The sequence below is a fragment of the Lygodium microphyllum genome, chromosome 1 (assembly GCF_053477565.2).
Source record: "Lygodium microphyllum isolate KBCC chromosome 1, Lygodium_microphyllum_v1.1.10, whole genome shotgun sequence".
Taxonomy (NCBI): Eukaryota; Viridiplantae; Streptophyta; class Polypodiopsida; order Schizaeales; family Lygodiaceae; genus Lygodium; species Lygodium microphyllum.
Genome location: NC_141135.1, coordinates 53,347,714 through 53,374,847, shown reverse-complemented (window position 1 = coordinate 53,374,847; position 27,134 = coordinate 53,347,714). Strand labels below are relative to the sequence as shown.

The window sequence follows — 27,134 nt, the reverse complement described above, 5'->3', positions numbered from 1 at the left end:
AGAATAAAAGTAATGTTTGTATCTTTAAGAATGCTAGAGTGATACAAGTTGCATGATGTTCATGGGGCTTATAAAATCCCTTCCATGGATGAACTCATTTGCAACCACATTGTAACCAGCTTGTGTAAAATGGAAAGAATCCCAAAAGAGATATTTAGAACGTTCACTACATAGAGGAAAAAATGATGTACATAACACAATCCCTTTCCTAGAGCCACCATACCCGCAACAAGCACTCTCCACATCATCGAAGCCTACAATTCAAAAGTCCCCTCTCATAGTCAAAAATTTGAGATCAAATATATAACAAATTGCATCATTGAGCATAATATAGTAAGTGATTCTCATAACTCAAATGCTTGAAAGGAAGGATATGTTTGGAACTTTACACTTTTATGTGTGGTGAAATTATATGCAATTAGGGGTTTAGTAGAATTTATTAACATTTTCTTGAAAGTAAGGATATATGAAGATTCTTTGCACTACAGGTGCAAGGTCAAATTATAAGCAATTAGGGGTTCAATACACTTTAGCAACATTTCAATTAAAAATTCCCTCCTTCCAAAGAACTAGATTATGCATTCTATTCCTCTTATATTGGTCTAATCATTATGAAAACCATATTTAGTAAAATAGGTGCAAGTTTTGGATATTTTTTTCTTACCATAAATATGATAGTTATCAACAATATAGGTCATAACTCCATACACATCTGCATGAAGGAACTTAGCATCAAGAAGTTCATGGTTGAGCTCATTCAAGACTTTCTTGAATTGAATGTTGTAGGATTGAGCTAATGAATTTGCAAGACTCGCACAACCTCCATTTTTGAACACATGAATTGACCTCATGTAAGGCGTGCATCCCAACTTAGGCATGTTTGTCACTATGAATTTGCGTGCTCCAACATTATACAAGCACTGTATAAAGATGCAAAAAATCTATCATTTCATTAAGAAACATAATCCTCAAAATGCGAACATGCAACATTATTACTATCATACCAAATGTTTGAAAGTGTTGCATGCTACTAAGTAAGGTAAAAAGTCTTTTTTCTATGTCAAGTATGTTCAATATAGAAGTTTTGGATAGATTATGCCACAATATGAGTTTGTTAGCCATAACTTGATTTGACCATTAGAGAAGTTTATGAAACAAAAAATAAAGTAAAACAATCAAATATAGAAAAGCTACTATTCAAGGGAAATTTTATAAAACTAGATAAAAAGAGTGAAAACTTAAAAATAAGCTAATACTTAGATTAAAAATGCCAATAACAAGCAAGATCCAAGCAATACTTGGAACCTACTATAACATTAGAAGGTGTTTGAATATGCATCTATGGTATTAACCTCTCAATCAATTCAAACTTCCTAACATCCTTCATGCAACATTTGCATGGATTGAACCACTCAGCCAGTGTTCATCCACTTACAAACACCACATAGTGACCATGTTTCCCATTATGATTATCATTTATACATATGTCATCCTCTTGTGTAGCAAGGGTTCTTGTCATTATTCAAATATAAAATGATGATATCACTAGATCCTAAGCATATTGATCCTAAAACTAGTCATGTCCTCTCACTGCTCCAAGATATATTCTAATTCATGAGGTAGGAAGTGTGAATAAATAGATTGTAAACATTGCTTCACTTGTAGTTTTCAATTAGCTTCCTTACAAGAAAAAATGGATGAACATTCCCATCTACTTCCCTTCTAGTGTCTAAAATAATTTAAGACTACAAGGCCTAATATACAAACTAGTTACCATGATGTGAAGTCTAACATCTTGTTAAAAATGTCTTTGCCAATGATTTTGTGACAATATTAAAAATATTTTCTCACGGGCATCATTCTCAAGCAAAAAAATGTAGATTGTGATCCACAATTTGTAAGGTAGGGCTATAGTGATGGGATTATTCAACTCTTCAAAATTTCACCTCTAACCTTTCCCCATATGTAAGTTCATCCCTTGTAAGCTCAGTTGCATCATACAAGTACAACATACTCTTGATTATAATTCCACAAAAACTAAACCACCATGTAAGAAAATCTAAATTTCCCTCACAACCCTCAATATCCTTAGCTTCATGCAAAAAGAGTATTATTTCTAATATTTTCAACTATTAAAAATTCTAGGCAATTTAAACAGATGTTCTTTGAGTATACGGTGCAAGGAGCTATCAACAAATTAGAAGAAGGAATAATGTGCCTCCATCGAACCCCTTGGGTAATTTTGGAGGCATAATCCAATAATTTACTCATTTGAAAGGGGATTGGTTATGTAGCAAGGAGAAAGAGGAGTTTGAATGGGATGGGAAGGCATTGGAGATCATTACATGCCAGCAAGAGAAAGGTAGTTAAATAGCTAGAAAACAAGGATACGTTAAACAACGAGCTATCATCAAATTAATAGAAAGTAATTTTGGAGGCACTGTCTAACAATGTACTAATTTGAAAGGGGTTTGGTTATGTAGAAGGAAAAAAAGGAGCTAAAATAGGATGTCAAAACATTGAAAGTAATTACAACCCGCGCAAGAGAAAAGCAGGGGTTTGTTTATGTGGAAGGAAAAAAGGGATGAGAAAGCATTGAAAATAATTATAGCTTGGGCATGAGAAAGGATGTTAAACAACTAGAAAACAAACATTCTTAACCAAGCCCAGCTAATTTGAAGGGTGGCATTGATAATATGAGAAACAAAAAGTCTATCCTTAACATTTAATATGAAACTTATGGCTCACATGCAATGGTGCACAATTGAATTTTTGAGGAGTTGATAGTGAAAGAGAGCATGAGAAAGCCTACTTCTAATCCAACAAGATGATGGGAACTAGTTGACAAATTAAAATGATATTGTTGTAACACCTACATAGTGCACTTTGCAAAGCTCTATGGGTGGAAGAGCCCTATAATATGTAGGTGGTAAGCATGATCTTGGAAAAAGTTGGCAAAGTCATTATTGAAGAAGAGAATCCAGCTTTTAATAGAAAATTTACAAGGGAGGAGGTAGATATATCCATGAAAGGACTAGGAAATTGTTGAGAAGTAGACAAATGATGTATGCTCCAGGACGAGATGTACTGAAACCCATATGCGCAGTGAGGAGAGTGGAACAACCCAACTTTTATAAAGCATTGTACTTGACTATCACTTTCATAATTATGAATGTAATATCATGATGCTTTCCTCTTTTTGTTAGTGTCATTGCTAGTTCAATACACAAGATTGTCTTTATGAGTCCAAGATTTCATCTTGGAATCTAATTCACTTGTGTAACATTTTTCTATTCATTGTCCATGTCAACATGAATTTAGTCTTCATCTTCCAACCTCCATAGCTCCTGCCATGCTCTAGATCTAACATTTTAACATTGTATCAGAGCTCAACTAAGCATGGTCAACTCATCACTCTACTTCTCTAGCTCCCTTTCACTTCTTCCTAGCTTGGTATCAACTCAAGACTTCATTTCTTACTCTAGCTTTACCTTCACCTTCATTAGAGCTTTCATAGATGCCATGGACAATAGTACCATGTCTACTTGCAGGACCTAGATCTCTCTCCACAGTCAATATCTCCATATGATTTATTTTGGAGATCTTTCCCTCTGCTTAGGATACACCTCTCAACACCTCAAAGCCTGACATAATTGACGACACTAGCCGGCATTGACATTTTGTTCAGATCTCGCACATTTTTTTCTGAGCAAAAAATCAAGGATCATTTCGACCTGTAGGAAACACAATCTCTACTGCCACCACAGGGCTTTGGTAGCCCCCCAAGTGGGCTAACCTCACCCAAGAGGGTTCCCCAAAATACTCTCTCTGTTAATCGCAATCTGAGAAACCCTATATGTCATCTCTATGGGAAACCATAGCCATTGACCTTCAAGGTCATAGAACCTTTCATTTTCTTACTCTTCTCAGTCCATTGAAGACTCTATCACTCTGGCCTTACTGATCTCTTATTTTCTAGCAAAGCATCACACTAAATCAGCAAGCAAGAAGAAGATCAACCATCGACATCTGACATTGAGCTCCAAGATAGTATCTTTTTAATACTCATGCACTGTTGTTAAACATTAATCATCTTGTGTCTCTTGACACATTGACATACAACTCTTTTGCTAGCTGATGTGCTATTGAGAAAACATGGCAAAGTTTGAAAAAAGAGCAAAGTTCAATGGAGAAGGCTTCCATGCCTGGAAGGAAAAGACCATGCACCACCCCATGAGGAATGACCTCTAGGATGTCTTTGAAGATGATGAAGGTGATGTAGATGGTGGGAAAGAACATTTGGAAAGCAGGATCCTTGTACTAGCTCCACCAAAAACCAAAGAATGGAAGAAGATGAATAAGAAGGCACTAGGCATCATTGGGACTAAGTGATGATGTGCTACATCATATCTTTGGCATTAGAGATGCTAGAACTACTTGGGAGAAACTTGACATGATCTTTGGTACCCAAGCAAAGAATTTTAAAGTAAAACTACTCATAAATATTTATAAATTGGATATAAAAGATAGTGCTTCCATGAACATACACATTAACAAGTTCAAGAGCCTAAAAACCTAGCTTGCAACTCTTAACAAGAATATTGATGAATATGAAGCAATAGTCATACTACTTGCAAGTGTAAATAAGGATCCATATGAGAATCTTGTGTCCACCCTAACTAATGTTCCAAGTCTCTCACTTAAAGATATTGAGCACTCACTACTTGATGGAGAAAGAAAAGTTAAAAGCAAGGATACAAAGGAACACATCACCAAAAACAGTCTCTTGTACATCAAGGGCACTTATGGAGCAAAAGGCCATGGTCGAGGACTCAGCACCAACAACAACAAGGATGGGATTATATGCCATTACTGGCCATACAGGTAGTGAATGTTTCCACAAGAAAGTGGATTTGCTTTGTAAAAACCCTTGCCAAAGATGTAAAGTTTCAAGCTTTAACTTGACTAGGCTACTATGAGCTAGTCTCCCGAGCCATGTCACCATGTAGGTGGAGGAAAGTTAGTGAGTGTAGGGATGCATCATTTGAGGGGGGTGTTGAGAAATAGAAAAATGATGTATGCTCCAAGAAGAGATGTCCTGAAACCCATATGCATAGTGAGGAGAGTGGAACTACCCAACTTCTATAAAGCATTGTACTTGACTATCACTTTCATAATGATGAATACAATATCATGATGCTTTCCTCTTTCAATTAGTGTCATTGTCAGTTTGATACACAAGATTGTCTTTATGAGTTAAAGCTTTCATCTTGGAACCTAATTCACTTGTGTAATTATCCATGTAAGCATGAATATAGTCTTCATCTTCCAACCTCCATAGCTCCTGCCATACTCTAGATTTGACATTTTAATAGAAATGAGGTAATCACCTAGCCACAATGGAATAACAATAAAAATGCTAAAGCACTTCTAGGAGTAGCTCCCAATCTTGTAGTTGATCAATCACAATGGTGCTAGGCATAAAGAAGTTTACTTGCAACATGAAAAAAAAAGCATCATATCCCTTGTTCCCAAATAGGAAAAGAGAACCCAAAATGGGAACCAGAGGCTAATCTCTCTAATGAGCATGGTTTAAAAAATGTTTGCAAAAGCACAAGCCAACATGTTAGCATAATTTAGAAGTATGTCAATAAATGCCAATGTGGCTTCATAAAAGGGAGGAGTATTTTGGGCAATGTGCTCAATCTCATCATCATAGTGGATTCCACAAATCTTCTAAACAAAAAATTAACTTTCTACAACTAGACATTGAGAGGTCTTTTTGACTTGGTTAAGTTGAAATTTTCACGACAAGTTATGCTTAGGATGGGGCTCGCAAGGCAAGATGACCAATCGACCCTTTCTCTTAGTAAAGCAAGCTGAGGCTATATGTGGAAAAAAGAGTAGCATATCCCTTATTACCAAGTAAGAGTAGAGAAACAAAATTGCTCTCTGTAGACCAATCTCTCTAATGAGCAGCATCTATACATTTTTTGCAAAATCACTAGCCAAAAGGTTAGCTCCCGTCATTTAGAAGTATGTCAATAAATGCCAATATGCAAAGGGAAGAAGCCTTGTGGACAACGTGCTCAATACTACCATTGAAGTGGATTGGGAAAAGTCTTCTAGCCAAGAAATTATCTTTTGTTAGATATGCTAAATGCCCCACCCTCCTAAGATGCCACCAATGATCCATGGTACTCTACGTTGTAACGCCCCCACTATGAGGAGAAGCCATGTGTGAGCATAGACATTAGGTGGGTCCTGACTTATATGCCAAATAAAGTCTATCGGATTGGATGGAAAAAAGGTGGCCTTTGTGGATCTATCCTTTGGGTTAGGTAGAGTAGTTATGTTGGTAGCAACTCGAGGCACAATGCATCAAGTTGTAGGGTGTGGGAGTTATCAGGGGCCCCTAGTTGGGGGTTCTCATGGAGGCCAGTGGTCCCCTTGCATTGTGTTGTGGGAGGTATCAGGGGCCCCTGTTTTGGGGTCCAGAGGCTGTGAAAATGGCCCTTGGTTGGGGGGTCTCAAGGGGGGACCATTGACTCCCCTAACAGGGGTCTGAGGGTAGTGCCCCCATCTCAACAGTAAAGAGAATATTCCTTAGAATATTCATTGGCCGACTAAGGAAGGTTCATAAAATGGTCATATATGTCGACTAGACTACCTTTTGAGGCCATAAAAGTGTTGAGATGGCAAGATCAACACGTGCGGACATTGATGATGGACCGCCTGGCTAGATGGGTTTGCATGTCTACACTTAGCACGTTGGTGGTCATTATGATACTCACATGGCAACTAACTTATCACTTATTATATTTAGTTTGTTATACCTACCTACTACAGATAGCAAAGATATAGCGCCAGTCCATTAGTGTAGTCGATTATGCACTGTTTGACTTAGAATGCCACTTTCTTTTTATGTTGTATCTTATCTATACTCTGTGTATATTGTATAGTGTGTGGAAGAAGAAGAAAAATGAGAAAGAAAACGTTTTGTCCTCCATCTCTCTTCTTGTGTTCTTGAGTGAGCTTCCTCTTGTGTATACAGTGTGTGTTTGGCACAGCAGCTCAAGCAAGTCTCCCCACCACGCGATTGTTGACATGATATCAGAGCCACACCACTGAGAAAGGCTGATTTTGAAGGTTGAAGTGAAGGAGAAGAAGAAAGGTTCGAGTAAGCAAGCAACGGGTAGGAAGCTCTCCCATTCTTCCACTCTCTCTCTTGGATAGTGCCTATGGAGACACCGAAAGCAGGTCGAGCAAAAATCTCAATTGCTGTGAGATTTTAGGCATCTGAGGCCATTTCAAGCCCCGTTTTAGAGCCACAAGGTTGTGGACATCAGTTTCAGGGTACACTGTGATTTCAACTGTTTTGACTGAAAGTGAGTGCACAGATTACAGATTTTGAATCTATAAATTTTGAGGTATTTACAGGGAGAAAACATAAGGTTTATCTGCAAACAGGTTGCAGATTACATGTACTATTGAGTAATCAGTGAAAAAGGTTACTTGATGTATTGATGTGCACATGTTGTGAAAGATTGCTGAAGACTAGCTTGCTGTGTTATCCTTGTTTGTGATAATAGCAGAGAATAGTGGAAATCCCATTATTGAGAAGCTCGACAAGAACAACTACCCTTCATGGAAGTTCCATGTGACGAACTTCCTTATTGGAAAGGGATTTTATGAGTATGTCTTAGGTGAAGAAAAGGAGCCAGAGCTGGATATTTGTCCAACAACTGCAAAGATGAGTTAAAAGCATGGAAAGAATGGAATATGAAATACAAAAAGGTGATGCATTGGTTATCTGTAGTCATTGACAATACTATGCTGGGACATATCAGGAATACAGAAACTTCACATGCAGCTTGGACAATTTTTGAGAGTATGTTTTCAGTAAATATAAAGGCACGAAAGATTCAACTCAAGCAAGAGTTGAATGCCTTGAAGAAAGGGAAAATGTCTATCAATGAGTATGTGTTGAAGGTGAGGAGCATTGCAAATGCTTTAACAGTGATTGATGCAATGTCGGATGATGATGATTTGGTTTCATCCACTCTGAGTGGCCTTAACAATGAGAATGCATGGAAATCATTTGTTACTTCAGTATATGTACGGAAGCCATTTCCAGATTTTGATGAGCTGATCTCTCTCATGATTACTAAAGAGATCAATATACAAGGTGATTCTTTTGAAAGAAATAGTGAATAGGTCCAAGAATTTTACTCGAGTTCAGGAAGGGGACATTGTAGATACTCTTTGAGAGGCCGTGGTATGGGATGTACTAGCGATAACCAGCAAAATAAGTTCAATCAATAGTTTGGTGAAATGTAGGTTTCTGGAGGCAGATGAAACTTTAAAGGCAGGGGGAGCTCTAGAGGATGAGGTGGATGGTAGAATAGAGTTTCTGGAAATTCTGCTATTGTTTTCCATTATTGTGGCAAAACAGGTCATATTGCAACCCATTGCTATGATGAGCTTGGCATTCCTTCAGTCAGGACGCTAGGTGTACAAAGAGCTCATAGTAATGTAAAGGCTCCATTGAGTGATCCAGTGGTACACAGATCTAGCAGGGTCAGATACCCTGTTAAAATATTTGAATTTGAAGGTTATGCAGCTCACCATTATGCTTATATGGTGAAACTAGTTGAGGATGTTGAGACCACTTGTTTTGAAGATGCTATTGGTCATGCTCATTGGGATACAGCAATGGATGAGGAGATGGATGCATTAGAAGCCAATAAGACTTGGGCATTTGGTACCCTTACCTAAGGGTAAGAAAGCTATTGGTTATACGTGGGTTTACAAAGTCAAGCATAATGCAGACGGTTCAGTTAGCAAGTATAAGACTAGGCTGGTTGCAAAAGGCTATGCTCAAACATATGGCATAGATTATGAAGAGACAGTAAGTCCAGTTGCTAGGATGGTAACTGTTAGATGTGTGATTGCCTTGGTAGCAGCCAAAGGTTGGAGTTAGCAGCAAATGGATGTTAAAAATGCATTCTTGCATGGTGAGTTGCAAGAAGAAGTGTATATGGAGCAGCTAGCAGGTTATGAGGATTTAGAGTATCCCAAATATGTGTGCAAGTTAAAGAAGGTGCCTTATGGGCGGAAGCAAGCACCTAGAGCATGGTCTATCAAGATTGGAGAGTATCTTATCAATATTGGATTTTGTATTTCTGATGTTGATCACTCACTTTATGTGAGAAAGGGAGATGCAGGTTTGGTCATCATAGTCATCTATGTGGATGACTTGATTATTACAACAGGTGACAATGACAATGGGATTGCTGAAGTTAAGGACTCCTTAAATAAGAAGTTTGAGATGAAAGATTCGGGTGAGCTGAGATACTTTCTTGGTATTGAGGTGATCAAATGTGATGATGGTATGTGGCTATCCCAAAGGCAGTATGGCTTGGATATGTTATCCAAGTATGGTATGATAGCATGTAAGCCTCTTTCAGTACCATTGGAGAAAAATGTGAAGTTGAGTGCTGATGTTGGGGATGAGATAGAAGACCCTACTATATTCAGGAGGATAGTAGGGAGTTTGATTTACATGACTATCACAAGGCCAGACTTAAGCTATGTTGTTGGCCTTGTTAGTCAGTTTATATAGATGTCTAGAAAGCCTCATTTGGATGCAGTTAGACGTATATTGAGGTATGTGAAGTCCACTTTACATTATGTACTTTTTTATGAGGCAGGTAAGGACGTACAGGTCTTTGGATACACAAATGATGGATTGGCAGCATGTCAGACAGAAGATCTACAAGTGGATTTATGTTTTCCCTTGGTAGTGCAACAGTTACATGGAGCAACAAAAAGTAACCTACAATTTCTTTATCGAGTATAGAGGCTGAGTATAGAGGTGCTGCTATGGTAGCATGTGAGGTGGTATGGCTGCAAAAGTTATTAGGTGATTTAGACATGCAGGGAGACGATCTAGTTGTCATTCATTGTGACAACATGAGTAGCATACAACTAGCTAGGAATCTAGTGTTCCATGCTAGGACAAAACACATTGAGATGCACTACCACTTTGTGAGAGAGAAGGTACTTGTAGGAGAGATTGACTTAGTATATGTTAGCACACAGGATCAGATAGCTGACATTTTCACAAAGGCATTGAGTGTAGAGAAGCTTTTAAAGTTTCAAAGCTTACTTGGAGTTGCAGAGATAGAGTCGACCTTGAGGGGGAGTGTTGAGATGGCAAGCTCAACACGTGCGGACATTGATGATGGACCGCCTGGCTAGATGGGCCCACACGTCTACACTTAGCACGTTGGTGGTCATTATGATACACACATGGCCATTAACTTATCACTTATTATATTTAGTTTGTTACACCTACCTACAGCTCGCAAAGATATAGCACCAGTCGATTAGTGTAGTCAGTTAGAAGGCCACTTTCCTTTTATGTTGTATCTTATCTATACTCTGTGTATATTGTATAATGTGTGGAAGAAGAAGAAAAATCACCAAGAAAAAGTTTTGGCCTCCATCTCTCTTCTTGCATTCTTGAGTGAGTTTCCTCTTGTGTATACAGTGTGTGTTTGGTGTAGTAGCTCAAGCGAGTCCCCCCACCACGCGATTCTTGACAAAAAGGAAGACCTCTCTAAAGCTATTGTCAATCTATCCTTCATCTAGTTAGAGTTCTTCTAACTACCATAAGCTCTTCACCTATCATTTATCTCGATCTCCATCTAAGCCTCGTAGTGAAACCACATGAGTGGATAGAGCCATCTTTGTGATAGTTCCTTTGAAATTAAATATTTGTTCTTCTCATATTTGTTGTGTGTTCTCTATTGCTTGCTCATATATTGTCTATTATGCCATGTGATTTCTACATGGTATCTGACCCAAGGGGGACTTTGAGTAGTGAAGAGTATGTGAAAGGAAAGGGCTTCAATAGTGAAGAGGAGAAATTCCTTCTGCTGCATCAAGTAGCGGTACTTGTGCATTAGGTGGTGGTAGTGCTATATCGGCACAAGTAAACTTTGGAATGAAATATTTTCTCACATTATTTTTGTAGTGTTAAAGGAGATGCATAAGCAAGGTATGGTTGCTCACCTACTTGTAGTAATTGAAGCGAAGAAACCATGTGAAGCTTGTATGACGAGCAAGCAATAGAGAAAGGCATTTCCACAAGAAAGTAAGAACAAAGCTAAGGCCCCTCTAGAGTTGGTGCATGCTGACTATGCAATAAAATGCCTACAAAAGCATTGGAAGGATAATCTTATTTCATGTTGATTGTCCATGACTATAGTAGGAAGATGTGGGTGTACTTCCTTCATAATAAGGTTCAAGTGTTTGGTAAGTTTAAAGAATGGCTAAAAGTTGTTGAGAATGAAACTAGGCAAGGTGTCAAGAAGTCCACATACTCAATACATATTCTTTCTCTCTAGGTTTAGGAATTTTCTCTTCAATTACTAAGAAGCAACCCCAACTATGGCATTGTCTTCTACCAAAACCAAAGTACAAGGTATTTTTCTTTGCTACATGTGAATAAATATGGTTATGGAGGATCCTATGGCATATGGGAGTATAGGATGAAGATCCAACAATGCTAAGATGTGATAATCAGAGTTGCATCACCATTGCCAAAAATCTAGTTTTTCAATATGCATGTAGTATCAAGAATATTGAGATCCTATATCATTATGTGCAAGACTTGATTGAGGATGGGATGATAGAGCTAGTGGTGTACTATCCAACGGAGGAGAATGGAGCTGATATCTTCATCAAAGATCTTATGAAGGATCTCCTTTGAATTCATCTTCAGAGACTCGCCATTAGGCTGAGAATGTAGTTCACTTGTGGGTAGACATTGAGGGGGGTGTTAGATATGTTGAATGCTCCACCCTCATAAGGTGTCACTCATGATCCATGTTGCTCTAAGTTGTAAGGCCCCCATTATGAGGTGAAGCCATGTGTGAGCACAAACATTGAGTGGGTCCTGATGACTTGTATGTCAGATGAGGTCTATATCATCGAATGGCAAAAAGGTGACCTTTGTGGATCTAGTTTTTGGGTTAGATACAATAGTTATGCTAGTCACAACTCAAGGCACAATGCATCGAGTTGCAAGGTGTGGTAGTTATTAGGGTTCTCTATATTTGGGTTTGGGGGCCGCAGAAGCGGCCCCTAGATGGGGGGTCTCAGAGGGGCCAACAGCCTCCTAATGAGGGTCCAAGGGTAATACCCTTGACCTAACGATAAAGGGAATATTCCTTGGCCAACTAGGAAAGGTTCATAAGATGGTGAAATATGCTAACCAGACTACCTTCTTAGATTATAAAAGGAAGACCCCTCTAAAGGCATCATCAATCTATCTTTCACCTAGTCAAAGTTCTTTTAGCTACCTTAAGCTCTTTGCCTATCATCTATTTGGAGTGCCATCAAAACTAACAATGGAAGCGTATGAGTGGAAAGAGCCGTCTTTGTATCAATCTATTTGAAATTAAAGCAGACTATGTTCTTCTCATATTTGATGCGTGTTCTCTACTCCTTGTGCTCAAATTATGTCTAATGTGCCATGCCATTTCCACATCTTTCTACACCTAAATTTTGAGAAGGATTTTGACAAGGTCAAGTGGGAATTTTTATGGCAAGTTATGCTCAAGATGGGATCTAAAGGAGCCACAATCAATCTACCCTTCCTCTTAATAAAGCAAGTTGAAGCACACATAGTCTTGAATGTTGCTATCCTTGATCCTATCACAATCAAACGGCGAGTGAGATAGGGCTCCCTAGCAATCCTCTGTTATTTATTTTGGCCACATGCCCCTCTTTCACATGGTGGAATGCTTTATTGAGATGAGAGAATTAGAGGGGATTGAGCAAAGGGGAAGAAGTTGGTTCAACAAGGTCTTGCGAATGATTTTTTGACAATGCGAAATGCAACTGGGGGGACAATATTAAAAAGTCTTGCAACTTCAAGAGTTATATAGTCAAGTAGTAGGTTCTTCAATCAGCCTAAAAAATTCTTCACTCTTGAGTGTCTTAAAAGATTATTCGACTCCAACCTACATTGGAGAGGAGTAACAAATAGAGGTTAAATCTTTATATATTTAGGCTACCCAGTTGGGATTGATATTAAAGAATTAGAAAGGATAGAATGGGTCATGGAAAGGCTTTACAAAGAGTTTACATTCTCATCCACTACTACTTGGCCTTTACATTTTAAGCTAAAGGTGCTAAAGCATTTCATGAGCGCGAAAAATTATTTTTACTTAAACCTAACCAGCTAGAATCAAGGATACAAGGAGTGGGACTCCATGGTCGGAGTATCCTATGGGAAAGAAAGGACATCTATAGATATTTTGGCCATATATCTATGGAGGAAGAAGGAAGCAAGAAGCCTTGGCCTTTTGTCAGTTGAAAGTGAAGGATACTTTTTGAGAGAAAAAGTACTAAGGAGGTGCTAGGAGTAGGAAACACCATGGGTTCAAATGCATGTTGATCTTCTTCAAAGAAATAACATCAGCAACTGGAGTACAACTTGACCAAAGCTTTAAGCTATTGATTTGATTACCACATAGGCCATTGGTGAAATCAAAGTTCAATGCCTTATCAAGGAGCTACTACAATATGGAAAAGAATCTTGAAGGAGTCCAAATGGTGCAACAAAGAGAACAAAATAAGAAAGGTAGAGAATGGATTTTGGGAATGTCAATGTGACCAATAGTGAAGACACTAGGAAGGAGAGTTATGTTTTGGCCAACAAAGGGATCTACAAAGTAGCAGAGTGGTTTGAGATTAATGGGGACCTAAAAGGTTCCAATGAAGTTTGTATAAAATGGAGCCTCACCAAAACCCTTAGGATAAGATGGGAAGTGGTTTATTCAAAGTTGAAAATAAATCACAGTTATTCATGTAGGAGTAAGAAAATTATGCTCTTAATTATATGCTAACTATTTTAGCATGTCCCAGTCTCAAAATGTGAGTGTCATAAAAATATTGAGTGCCCACCCAAATACTAAATACATAGAAAAAATGGGGGAAAAAAAAAAGGAACCAATTGTGACACAAGGATGTCTACCATCCATGTCACATTAATAGTATTGACCATGTTGTAAAACAAGAAACTCCCTCGAAACTTAGTCTATCAAATCGAGCCACTTATTTTGTGTATTCCCATTGGCCAATAACTCACCCAAGCCATGTTAGCATTTGCATAGCTTGGTCCATTAATTTATTTCCATTAATCTACCATTCAAGAAAGACATCCTATTGACCATACATGTTTATCATGTATAACATGTGAATTCATGTTTCAAATATTCTAAATTTCATCACAATTCCCAAAGGCAAAAGCTTACATAATTGTGATATATAGAAAACTAGATGTGATCAATGTTCACTAAGGCCAAAATGTGTACAAGGATATATGGCACTTTGGAGGCCTTTAATGGGGTGATGATTGGATTGGTATGAGTGTGCTTGGGTAAAAAGATAAAGCATATTAAGGGCATAAATCAGAGCCTATAATTAAAAAATGTATTGATCATGGATGTGGTATGGTTTTTGCTACTAGGGGATGTGTCCTTCTAGGCTTCTACAAGCTTCAATAAGAAAGTAAATGCTTTCATGAATCATAGTGCAAGCCCAAGCTATTCGTGACGGAGAGGGGACAAAAAGTGTGTATGAACCTCATGCTTTGGCTTTTTCATAATCAACGACTCAAGAAAGATATTCTACCAACCATATGCACATTAATCATACATAAAATGTGCAATTTGCATTTACCATATTCTATATTCCATTAGCCTTGCCCAAAGAGAAAGGTTGCATAATTGTGATATGTATTAACTGGATGGGATTAATGTTGGCTAAGGCCAAATTGTGTACAAGTATATATGGCACTTTCGAGGTCTTTACTGGGGCAATGATTGAATGGCTATGAGTATGCTTGGGAAAATTAGTGAGATAAAGCATCTAAATGGTTTCAACAAAGCTATAATTAAAAATTTGTTGATCATGGATGTGGTGTGGGTTTTTGCAACCAAGGACTACATCCCTATAGGCTTTTGTAAGCTTTAGTAAGAAACCAAATTCTTGTTTCACGATTCACAGTGCAAGCACAACATATTCATGATGAAGAGGGGAGAAAAAGTGTGTATTAACCTCATGCTTTGGTTTTCTCTTTTCTTTGCATAGGGCGGGGGAGTTGTGTGTGTGTGTGTAGTAGAGGCTTGAGGGGATCCCATTTACCCATGCTTGAATGAACTTCTCCTTGAAATGGGCATAGCCCATATCATGAAAGTATCTATGGGCTCATCATCATGGGAGTCTCTACGTGCTTGCCAGCACAACATATTCATAATAAAGAGGGGAGAGAAAGTGTGTATGTTCCTTATGCTTTGGCTTTTTCTTTTCTTCTCATAGGGCAGGGGAGGGGGGTGTGTGTGTGTAGTAGAGGCATGAGGGGATCCCATTGCCCCATGCTTGAATGGACTTCTCCTTGAAATGGGCATAGCCTATATCATGAAAGTATCTATGGCCTCATCATCATGGGAATGTCTATGTTCTTGACAAAAATGTTTTATAACACAATAGGGGCTACCCCTATAAACTTGTTCACATTATGTGTTCTTTGTGAGGTCTCAATCTAGAAGCTCCAAAAACTATGCCAAAATGTATGCAATGTGTACATATATGAAACCACACTAAAGAATCTATATTCATGTCTTTGGCCTAAGACAATGCTCTTTGATATTCCTATCTTACTTTAGTAAACACATATAATGATGTCTGCATTATGAATCTATCCACAACATGAAAAACACATGTTATCATGGCAATGAGATTGTACTTAAGACTAGATATAAAATGTGAGATTTAATGAATTCAAGATATATTGTTATAGATACTTGGTACTTAAATGAATTATCTTCTAACCTTTAGTTGACTCTTGAATTTGTCTAGAACTTCTTGCTTGAAGGTTTAGTCTTCTCTGCATGTGCAGACTTTTGGCTGTGGTGGTTATTATTTCTGACACATGGGTGATTGTGTGAGAGCATTGTGAGCCTGTAGTTGGTGTTGATTGTAGTAGTTGATTGGTTGGTGGTGGATGGAGCATGATTGGTGATGATGGAGGTTGATGATTGTAGTATACATATAATTAATCATATTAATTAATAAGTAGTTTATTATTAATTATTAGTAGTAGTTGGTTGGCATGGTGGTGGTGGTGGTGACGTGTAGGTATGTTGATGGTGGCATAGGTGTGTGTGGTTGTGGTGGTGGTGGTGGTGGTGGTGGTGGTGGAAGATAATCATTGTCATTATGCAAGAACCTAAAATGGTAAAACTTGTCAAGCTTCTACATATAGTCTTGGTTTATGCTAAGACCATTGACATAACATAAAAAGGGTTATGTATCACTTTTGTAAACTCTTTTGTTTCCCTTATTTTCTTGTCAATAATTGGATTTCATCAATATTTATACTAAATAAAAATGAATGAAGGAAAAGTAGATGCCCCCGGGGACTAAAGTGCAATTTTCATTCCTCATTCAAAAAACTTTCATCTAACACAAGTGACTCACAAATATTTTCCCAGTGTCGTTCAAAATTCCACTACCACCAGAGCCATAGTTCACACCATTTAGGATTATTGGTCCCTTAGTTGAAGGTGCTAGAAATGGTTGTGGAAATGTAGTACCACCAAATCTTTGACCTACAAAACCAGTTATTGGTTTTTAAGTAGATGTTAGAAATGGTTATGGAAATAGAACATCATCTTCATGGAAATATAATACCACTACATCTCTAACCTATGAAACCAAATGTTCATATTTAATCAAGTGCTAGAAATGGCTATGGAAATACAATACCACCTAATCTATGACCTATAAATCTAGAAAATTCATTCTCAATAAAGTGGAGGTGCTACTATAGCAAAGAGAAAGGGAACTTAAAGAATTTTTAAGAATCCTATAATGCATAAATTAGCAATTATCACCATCGATGAGATTGAGTATTTCCTAGTTGGCTAAGTTTTTATTAAAAATCAAGCTTAGCAAGCAAACACCATTAGTTTATGGACAATTATTTTCATGTTAAGATATTCAAACATTAGTCACCTCACAACAAGTTAGTGATTCACCATATTAGACTAAGCTCTAGATCTCCTTATGATGCCAAAAAGAAAAAAAGTACCAAGCCTCCATAATGATAAATCTAACTAGCCAAACTAAACTAAGGCCTCAACGCACATACTTGTCTAAGTTTTTATTAGTTATTGTGCTTAGATTTTTAAAAGGAGACTTAGGTTTTGAAAATTGGAATGGAAAAAATTGGAAAATATTGTGAGGAATCTTATTTAGAGAGTTGGTGGCTCTCCTAAAATAACAATGGTCTAAGATTAATGGAACTCAAGTTACGATGCCCAACAATGAGGGAGTTTTGGTATTCGAGACTCTTCAACAAGTATTTGACACATCTACCCTACTAGCTCTAGAATTTGGCAATATATCAACTATGGGTGGTTAACTTGGCACTTAATTTCAAAATACTAAGTTATCCCCTTGAGGATTCAATGATTTATTGACTAGGAAACCAAAACTTTTGGAGGAGATTAGCCTAAGGTTAAGCACTCTAGTGTGACACATGCACTAATTAATTCATGAGAAGAGACTATTAGTGATATTAGTTAGCAAGGGTATAGGGATAAGAAGGGTGATTTGTCCATGATCCAACACATGTGGCTAAAGTTCTACAACCTTCAATGATGGTATTCCTCTAATAGCATTTAGTCCTCTCTTATTAGTTAAAGTAGCAATGATTTAGAAGTGAAAATCTCAGTAGGTTTTTTCCTTTGAAAAGAGGGACTCCACCATAAATATGTAAGACTATCACATGGATACAAGAGAGAGTAGTTTTTAAATTCCCATTTTTCTACAAGGGTATCACTTAATCAGGATATTCATAAGTTGAATAGACAAAAGTTTTGTTTCATTCATGATAAATTTATAGATTAGAAGTTTTTAAATTATGCCTTAAGTGCAGACAATAGTATGCGTTTACATATAATGAACCCCCCCACTGCTGACCCCTCCCTAGGTTACAACTAAAGGAAACGAATATTGATAATGAATGACCCCTCCCTAGGTTACAACTAAAGGAAATGAATATTGATATGATTTTTGGGATTGGAGATCACCAAAGTTAAGCTCAAGAAGAGAGGGGTAAATGAACTCAAGAGGCAATCCATGTACAATTTGGGTTACTTCTAGAGGTTAAGTGATATTAAAGATAAAAAAGCACACAAAGATGAGATGTCAAATATGAGATGGTTCTTTACAACCTCCAAGGAATGGAGGCATTAACTCCCATAGGATGCGGCAAGTTTGGTCTGTAACTTCATCACATATGCTTACCTTTTTTCTTATGGAGCATTTAATTCACAAGAAAGTTGCCTACTAAGGACATGATCAAACAATTCAAAGATGCCTCTTCATGGTGCCTTTATTGTGAAATCACTTCTAGAAATATATTAGAGTTAGAGCATTGTGAAATCAATTTTCTAAAGTACTGGATTATGTGAACCTACATTCTTGGATAAACGTACAACAAGCACACTAAGTGATAAAGGCATAATAAATTATGGATCTCAAGAGGTATGGGGGCTCATTAGAGCTGCACTAATAATGAGGCATAGTTAGGATATAAGAAATGTGGTCAATCTAAGTAAGGGAACTAAAAACTTCATTTCTAATAGTTCTAATTATAAAAATTCTATTGATTTCTTATCTTTCCTGAAGCTGCTTGAAAAGAAGGGCCAAACAATAATGTTGTATATGTCTTGATTAATAGGGTTACTTTGGTTTGACAAAGGAGATACGACTTTATTTTGTACTTTTCCCTTCTTTCAAAGGCTACAAATAACACTAGTCTAGGTGTTACATAACATCAATTGTTTCACCTTTTTAAAAGAGTATATTTTCTAAACCTTAGCTTAAGGGCAATCCAAGTAGAAAACTGGGATCTTTTTGAAAACTTAGACCTATACGAGTCATTGCAGTGGTCAATGACTTGCACGTATCTTGCACATTTTACTTGTATGTTGGGAAATGACAAACTTCACAAAGTAAACACCATACCCTCAAAAAATGAGGGTACTACATGAATTGGATGAATTGAATGTGATGTTCCATACAACCATTCTCTCTTCCATGTCATATATATCTCTCTCTTCTTCACATGCCAACTTTTCCAAATTTTCTCCTCTATATAGCCCAATGGCATTGCTTTGGAATATGGGTCAAACATTTCATGACCTACATGAGGCTATTCATCATTGTGTCCATTTATGAGCAGACAAAAGTTCGCGTACTTGCACGTGTTTGGGCTCTTAAATGCTAGTCAATATTTATAGCTAAGCTACACTACGTTGCCATGCTACTACGCGAACATAGTGTGAAAAAATCTAGAATGCATTGTCATTCGACTTTCTTATTGATCTAGAGAGTCGGTGCCATATTAATCATTAATGTCAATGTCCATAGTGTGGATGGTTAAAAAATACTAGATTTTTAGACAAGTCCAGCAAATTTTTGTTATTTTAGATATTATCTCTTGTAAAAATCCAGAAAATACAAACAACTTCTAGAATAGGATGACGTAAAAGAAAGCAAGCAGCTTTCAACCATTTTTGGGGGATTTTATGCAAAAATAAGGATTATGAAATCGTGCAGTGCGTGATCGCAGTTTACAGGCAGTAAAGAGCACTCTGAAAAACTGGGAGAACAAGGAGTGATCTAGGAGTATTCTAGCCAAGTGCGTTGGTATTTTACCCCCCTTTTGGAGCCAATGGAAGCATTATATTGGTGGTTTGAGCAGTAGAGAGGAAGCTATTGTTTAATGCACATTTTTTGTCTCTAAGAGATTTATCTTCTTAGAATGAAAAAATAAATTGACAAGCTTCACCTCTGTGAGTATTCTTCTATATCTTCTATATCACTAATAGTTTAGAAGATACCTCTTTTGAAACAGGGTTGAAATTAGATTGGGCTAATGTAACTTAGGCAATGCATATATTGGTAAAGAGAAAGCAGATGAAATTAAGATGGGGTACAAGCACCACACTTGCCAGTGCTTAGAAGGGGGTTGAAATTGCAGCCAAGGTGCCTATAGCTATGGGGGAACCACCAACTATACTTATTGGTTCAGCTCTTAAAGGTGATGTTGTGAATGAATTAATCAAAGGCATGCATGATTTGAGGCTGAATTTGATAGAAATTTATGCAAAGGTCAAAAAGTTGGATTTTAAGGTAGAAGAGAAAGCTCGAAAAACAACCCAAAGACCATACAAATAAGGATATAAGAGGAGATGCATTTGGTGTGAGAGTTTACAGCATGAAAAGTGTGACTATACAACCTACTGTGAAGTAGAAGCAAAAAGGTTAGTCTTTTGGAAAGATGGTAAAATACATGCAACAGAAACTAGTCTTTCAATAGAGCCAAATTTTGGAAATGGTGGCATGCAGAGAAGAGGTTGGAAGAGATGGCAGCAAGGACAACATTTGTTGCCATAGTTGTTGCCACATATGGGTTTAGAATTGAAAGGACTGATGAAACTCATAAAGGAGGCATGGCTGAAGCAAAATCTCATTTTTGGATGTAGGCATTAGATTGCATGGAAAAGGGAAAAATAGCAAAGTTTGAATTGGCTGATGCAAGTCAGAGTATACAAGGGAGAAAAGGTTGGATTGCATGAGTGGATTCATTTTTAGCCTATGCTTATTTGGCTGAGGTTCATAATCAAGAAGCTCTTGTGGAAGAAAAGAGAAAAAGAGATGAGGACTCTGCTAGTACTTCCTCTTCAAGGCCATCTAAATGCATAACACGAAGTAAAATGGAGCAACAAAAAGAGGTTGAAAAAGCCAAACACGAGTATGTTATGGAGGATGCATCTCAGGAGAGGAAACAAGAAGGAAAGAAAAGGGGCAAGCAACTCAGTTACAAGTTACAATTGGATATTGAGACTGCTACAAACCTTAAAAAGGTGTTGGACGATTGCATACTTGGCAATAGAGTGGAATTCACACTTGGCAAAGTTCTTGGAATCGCAAAGCATGAATTTCATGATGCATTCATTGATATGCTGAAACAAAAAAGGCAATTTGATGGTGAAGTTTTGCAAGTATTGATGCAGGTTGACAAAGACATAGAGAAACAACTTCAGAGGGAATATAATGATGATACATATAATGCTAATTTGGAGCGAGGACTGATGTTGAAAATGGTTTAAATGGGAGTGTAGATAGCAAGCTTATGGCTGAATTTGGCCTTATAGGCAGTAATAAGCACATAGAGAGAAGGCTATGTTTAATGGGGATGTCCATCAACAAGTACATGAAGAAGAATATGCTCATTTTATTCCAAGTAGTCATTATTCACGAATGCATTGGGCTCATGCTACAACAGAGACAATTTTTAAAGTGGGAGAAAGAGAGACGCCTTGCATAGCTCTCTTGGATCATGGTTTTGAAATTAATGTTATGGCATGCACATTGTATGAGAATGGAGGTTGGTCGATTGATGTAGATCTAGGATGACACATGTAGGCACAGCAAAACAATTCATCATGGGATCTTTATGCGACTTGTTTGAATGCACCTGTGACTATTGGAGATGTTCGCGATGAATATCATTTTTTTGTGCAAGATTCATGTAGTTATTCGATGATTTTGAAGCAGCCCTATATTTTGGAATCAATACTTGAAACAAAAGCCTTGGATGATGGTTTTTCATATGCTCATGTTTGAAGTAAAGACAATACAAAGGCGATACAGTTTCTCACGGTTTGTGTGAATCATCCCTACAATCGGAATAGGCTCTGAGATAATCTTATGCCACCTAATGCATGAGATTTTAAGGGTTTTTAGATAGCACTGCTGTAGGAAGATAATTATGCATCCAAGAAAGGGGGAAACTCTATTTGTGTTTGGATTGTAGGAATGGACAGCATGTAGTCTTGGCAGTTTTAAGAATGTTTTAGCCATGTGCAGGGCTAAAAAGAAATATGTAGGATGACCTGAAAAAGAGCTGAAGGCATATGGTTTGATGGCTGCAAATCTCGAGTAAGTTACTCGTGAATATATGTGTGCATCATGTGGGTTCAAAATAAGGTGGCTTTGCCTTTACCACTTGAAACTCAACATCCTAGTTTATGGGATCCACATGGAGTAGGACATAGATTTACAGCTGAAACTTTACAAAAGTTGAAAATTGGTGATACATACTTTCTTTTACCTACAGAAAGAGCTTGTTTCTTGCAAAGGTTGGCTAGGCATGGGAAAGCCTTTTCATTTTAGCCAGTTGAAATTGGATGTGTTGATCCAACCATAGTTGCCATAAGGAATGTTTTAGGTCTGATAGTGTATGAATTTGCAAAAGAATTTACAAGTAAGGCAATTTACTCTATGGGTCATTTATATTCAGGATATGATCAGTTCAAGATTGCATTGGAAAGCTAGAATATCATTGCCATGAAGACATCGCTTGGATTGGTTAGTATGTGTACACTTCCACAGGGGGCAACCAATTCAGTGGCACATATGATGAATGCTATGCATAAAGTTTTGAGGGATTATATTCCTCAATTAACCTTACCCTTTCTTGATGATGTGCTGATCAAAGGATGTGATATCCATGAGAAGAATGAAGAGATGAATGAGGAGGAATGTAGAAGATTTGTGGTTGATCATATTGTTGATTGTGACAGGATTTTGAACTATCTTAAAGAAGTGCATTTAAAAGTCGGTTTTTGGAGTGGAGAAAATATTAGTTGTTGGGCACATGTGTGGACCATATGGGAGGAAGCCCTCACCAGTAAAAACCGATGCCATAAGCAAGATGCGGGAGATATGTTCGAATGTATCCAAGATAAGAAGATTTTTGGGTGTATGTGTCCTTTACTTTATATAGATTCTACATTTTGCTCATCTAGCTGAAAGTTTATATCAACTCTCTTGAGAAAAGGGCAAAAGTTTTCGTGGGGTAAACAACATACGAAGGTAGTTCAGAAGTTAAAGAGCTTATTGATTTCAACCCCAACACTAAAGAGAGCAAATTATTAGAATGGGAAGCCTATTATTCTCAGTGTGGATATAAGCCCAATTCGTATTAGTTGGATAGTGGGTCAGGATGATGCTGATGGGAATAGGTATGCCATTCGGTTTGGAGCAAAGGTCCCCAATGAATGGCAACAGTAGTATTCTCAAGTCAAAAGAGAGCTTTGGAGTGTAGTGATAGCCCTTAAGTATGATAGGGAGTATTTTATGGGAGCTCGTGTAGTGGTAGAGACAGATTGTCTACCTCTATTGGGCATGATAGTAAATTGATTAACTTTTGATATTACAATGTTACGGTGGATTGCATATATAAAGTCACTGAACCCTGATTTTCAGTATATTACTGGCAGAGAAAACCCCGTGGTGGCTAACATGCTTTTACGAGCAAGGTTTGAATATGAAGAGGAGCTTATGGAAGATGAAGAGGACAATGTGATAGGTGTTGAAAATGACTTTATGACAGTAGGGAATGAATATGCAGCTGTTGTTTCTACAGGTATAACTATTGTAATAGGTATTTCAGCAGTAAGAAAAGAGCTTACAACCATGGAGAAGAGATGGGTAGTAGAGAGGAAGCATCATCAATGTTATGCTTCAGTGAGAACACAATTTTTGAAAGAGTTGTATGAGGATGATTGGTTGAAAATAGGCCAACATCTTAGCCTCATGACAAAGAAGGGTAAGTGGTCTGAAGTTGAATTCAAAAGGATAAAAATAAAAGCTTTTGGGTTTTTCTTGAAAGATGGATATTTATGCAAGCATACAAAGAAAAAGAGAGGAGTTCCAATAGGTGTTTTGGGAGATAGGGTTTCTCAAAAATAGACATGTGATGCAGGAGTTTCATGAAAGTTTATGGGCTGGACATAGAGGATTTTGGGGCATATTTGCCAAGATCAAAGAGAAGTATTGGTGGCAAAACATGTATAAATATGTGGAGGACTATGTGGAATCATGCAATGACTATTAGATGTATTCCATGGTAAAGCATAGAGATGGGTTGCAACCGACCTATTCATTGTCTATGCATTACAAATGGGTAGTTGATTTGGTTACCATGCCTACAAGCTTATGGGATATGAGATATCTTGTGCTTGCACGAGAAGACTCGACAAATCAATTGGACAGTTGAGCGCTTAGTACAAAGATTACTCAAGTAGTTGTAGGTTCTTATTGGAAGAAGTATTTTTCATGTATGGTTGTATTGGTAAAGTGGTTGCAGATAGAGGAGAATTGGATGCGGATGAGACTCGTGAATTTTTTTCATGATGGATACCAAGCTGGCTTTAACTCCTGAAGTAAATGTTAAAAGTGAAAGAGGTCATCAGTCAATCATTAAGGGCTTAGCAATGTCATGCAAGGGCAGGATGAAAGAGTGGCCAAGAATGTTACCCTTGGCTTTATGGGCTAATAGGACCACTCATAGTGCAGTTACAGGGTATATGCCTACTGAATTCATGTATGGATCATGCCTATTGAGAAGACTATTACTACTTGGAGTGTTCTACCATGGAAAGAGGGTTTGAATAGAAAAGAGTTGTTGGTTCTACACCTAAGACAGTTAAAAAGAATGAGTGACGGCATTGAGACAGCTATGAAAAAGCTAAAGATTTCAAGGATCAAGAACAAGAAGAGGTTTGACAAGTGACACAGACTTCAACCATGAGCTATACACAGGAAAGGAACTCAGTGTTGGTTTATAACAATAGCTTGGAAAATCAGCATACTGCCAATCAAAATGTGGCAAAGCGATGGTTTGGTCCATATGTGTTAAGGTTTGTGTTTTACAATGCTACCTACGTATTAAAAGATATGGATGGGATAGCTCTAAGGATTTCATTGGCCAGAAAATGTATCAAGCTCTTTAAATATAGGGGGTCTTCAATATATGAGTTGAAGTAGTTGAAACATAAGAATATGGAAGAAGAAGAGGTAGAAGATGAAGACATTGACATGATAGAGAATACTTCTTCTGATACTGCAGATCCATAAGATTTTGGCATATGCCGAAGGATGTGCATGTTAGGAGGTGGCGATCGTGCAGCTACGCGAACATAGTGTGAAAAACTCTAGAATGCATTATCATTTAGCTTTCTCATTGATATAGAGAGCCAATGCCATCAGTGTCCATAGTGTGGATGATTAAAAAATACTAGATTCTTGGACAAGTTTAGCCAATTTTTGATATTTTAGATATTCTCTTATAAAAATCCAAAAATTGTAGACAACTTCTAAAATAGGATGACATGTAAAAGAAAGTAGGTAACTTTCAACCATATTTGGGGGATTTTATGCAAAAAGAAAGATTAGCGAAATCGTACAATGCGCGATTTACAAGCAACAAACAACACTCCGAACAACTGGGAGAAGAAGGAGTGATCAGTGAGTATTCTAGCTAGGTGTGCTAGTATTTTATCCCCTTTTCGGAGCTAACGGGAGCATCAGATTGACGGTCTAAGCAAAAGAGACGAAGCTATTGTGTTATGCACATTTTTGGTCTACAAGAGATTTATCTTCTTAGATGCAGAAATAAATTGACAAGCTTCACCTCTGTGAGTATTCTTCTACATCTTCTACTTCTTTGGACCCTTTCTCTTCACTCTACTCCTCTCCTTGAATCTCCCTTCACCCTACTATCACTAATCCCTATGGTAGATTTTCGATCCCAAACGCGCCAACAACATGCTTCGTGCCTAGTCTCTTCCCAATGCTTAACACTAGGGTTGGTGACATGTTACATTTGCGCTTCGTACTAAACTTTGAAGTACCACTATTACTATTGGTTAATATTAAAGAAAAGACAAAACGATAGAATTATTAAATGGAAAAAAAGGACGCCCAAAAGGAATTTTCATAGTAACAATCTTATAATTATATAAAAACATGAGAGGAAAAATATGAGAAATGCTAGTATTGAATCAGCTAAATTAATAAAAATATTATTTGAGCTTAAAAACTTATAATTTTCATTACAAAGAGAAAAATGGCATATATGTGAGTAAATAAAACAATGTTAATTAATGTTAATGTGAAAAATATAAATATTAACTAAAAATTGATTAAAAACATAAGTAATTTAAAAAACATAGATAATAACATATCGAAATATAAATATAAAAAATACACATTACTATTTTTACAAAATATTATATTATATTGTGTACTCTATTTATAACAATGAGAGAGAGAGAGAGAGAGAGAGAGAGAGAGAGAGAGAGAGAGAGAGAGAGAGAGAGAGAGACTGATGGTTCAAGTTTATATAGGTTGTTCAGCTTAGGTTGCTGATCGCCTGGAACGGCATGGCACTGACCTCCTCAAATGACAAACAGCGGTTGGCAATTGCACGTGATGCGTGATGCGGGCGGGGTGACTCGAATGGCAGGCAAGGCATGGGTCGGCACCTGGAATGGCAAGCAGGCGCGCGGGTCAAATTGACAGTCGGCAAGCAGCGCATGGGTCGTTGGGTGGGTGGCGGGCGGCGGCCGTGCAAGCTGTAGTGGGCATGGACAGGTTGACACGTGGGGGCCGGTGCAACAGAGTTGAGAGGGCGGGGGCTGCCACATGGCACCCGCCCCTCGCTCCCTGATAATATAATAGTATAGAGTCTCAACCGAAAAAAGCATACACTACAAACCAGATATGTGATTGGTGGGTGCTGACTTACTGAGGATGTCCACGATGGTGAGGCCATTGGTGAATCGACCAGTCGGGTGACCGGCATCCGGAGTGGGGAAATCGATCCCGTAGGGAAGGCTCTTGGCGGTGGCCAATGATCCCGGCAGGTAGTTGTTGTTACCGGCGTCCACGAGGGAGTCCCCGAACCCGAACACCGGCACGTGCCGGTGGCCCGCGACTTCATCAGCAGGAGCAGCAGCATCAAACAAAGAAGAAGAAGAGGAGGAGGAGGAGGCAGCGCAGTAGCTGCAGGAGGAGCTGCAGCTGCACAAGAACAAGAGAAGTAGCGTGAATCTATAGCTCAACATATTTCTGCGGCAACACGCAATGTCGAAGGCGGTTAAATGATAGACAATCCTCTAATGTCATGCATA

At 37.9% G+C, this 27,134-nt stretch overlaps 1 protein-coding gene across 3 annotated transcripts; it reads right to left on the bottom strand.

The window, feature by feature from the left end:
• LOC148041121 (GDSL esterase/lipase At2g23540-like) lies at positions 1-27,134 on the bottom strand. Of its 3 annotated transcripts, none has more exons than XM_087676914.1 (4): positions 26,750-27,134; positions 26,396-26,667; positions 665-920; positions 1-254 (listed from the first exon to the last, which is right to left on the bottom strand). In XM_087676914.1, exons 1-4 carry the CDS (start codon positions 27,066-27,068, stop codon positions 34-36), a joined length of 1,068 nt encoding a protein of 355 aa, XP_087533040.1. In that variant the 5' UTR covers positions 27,069-27,134; the 3' UTR covers positions 1-33. The 3 variants fall into 3 exon arrangements, 2 of the variants coding, with proteins under 2 accessions (XP_087533040.1, XP_087533048.1); XM_087676922.1 differs by lacking the exon at positions 26,396-26,667 and adding an exon at positions 16,558-16,688; XR_015690733.1 differs by lacking the exon at positions 665-920 and adding an exon at positions 16,558-16,688 and having other exon boundaries at positions 119-254.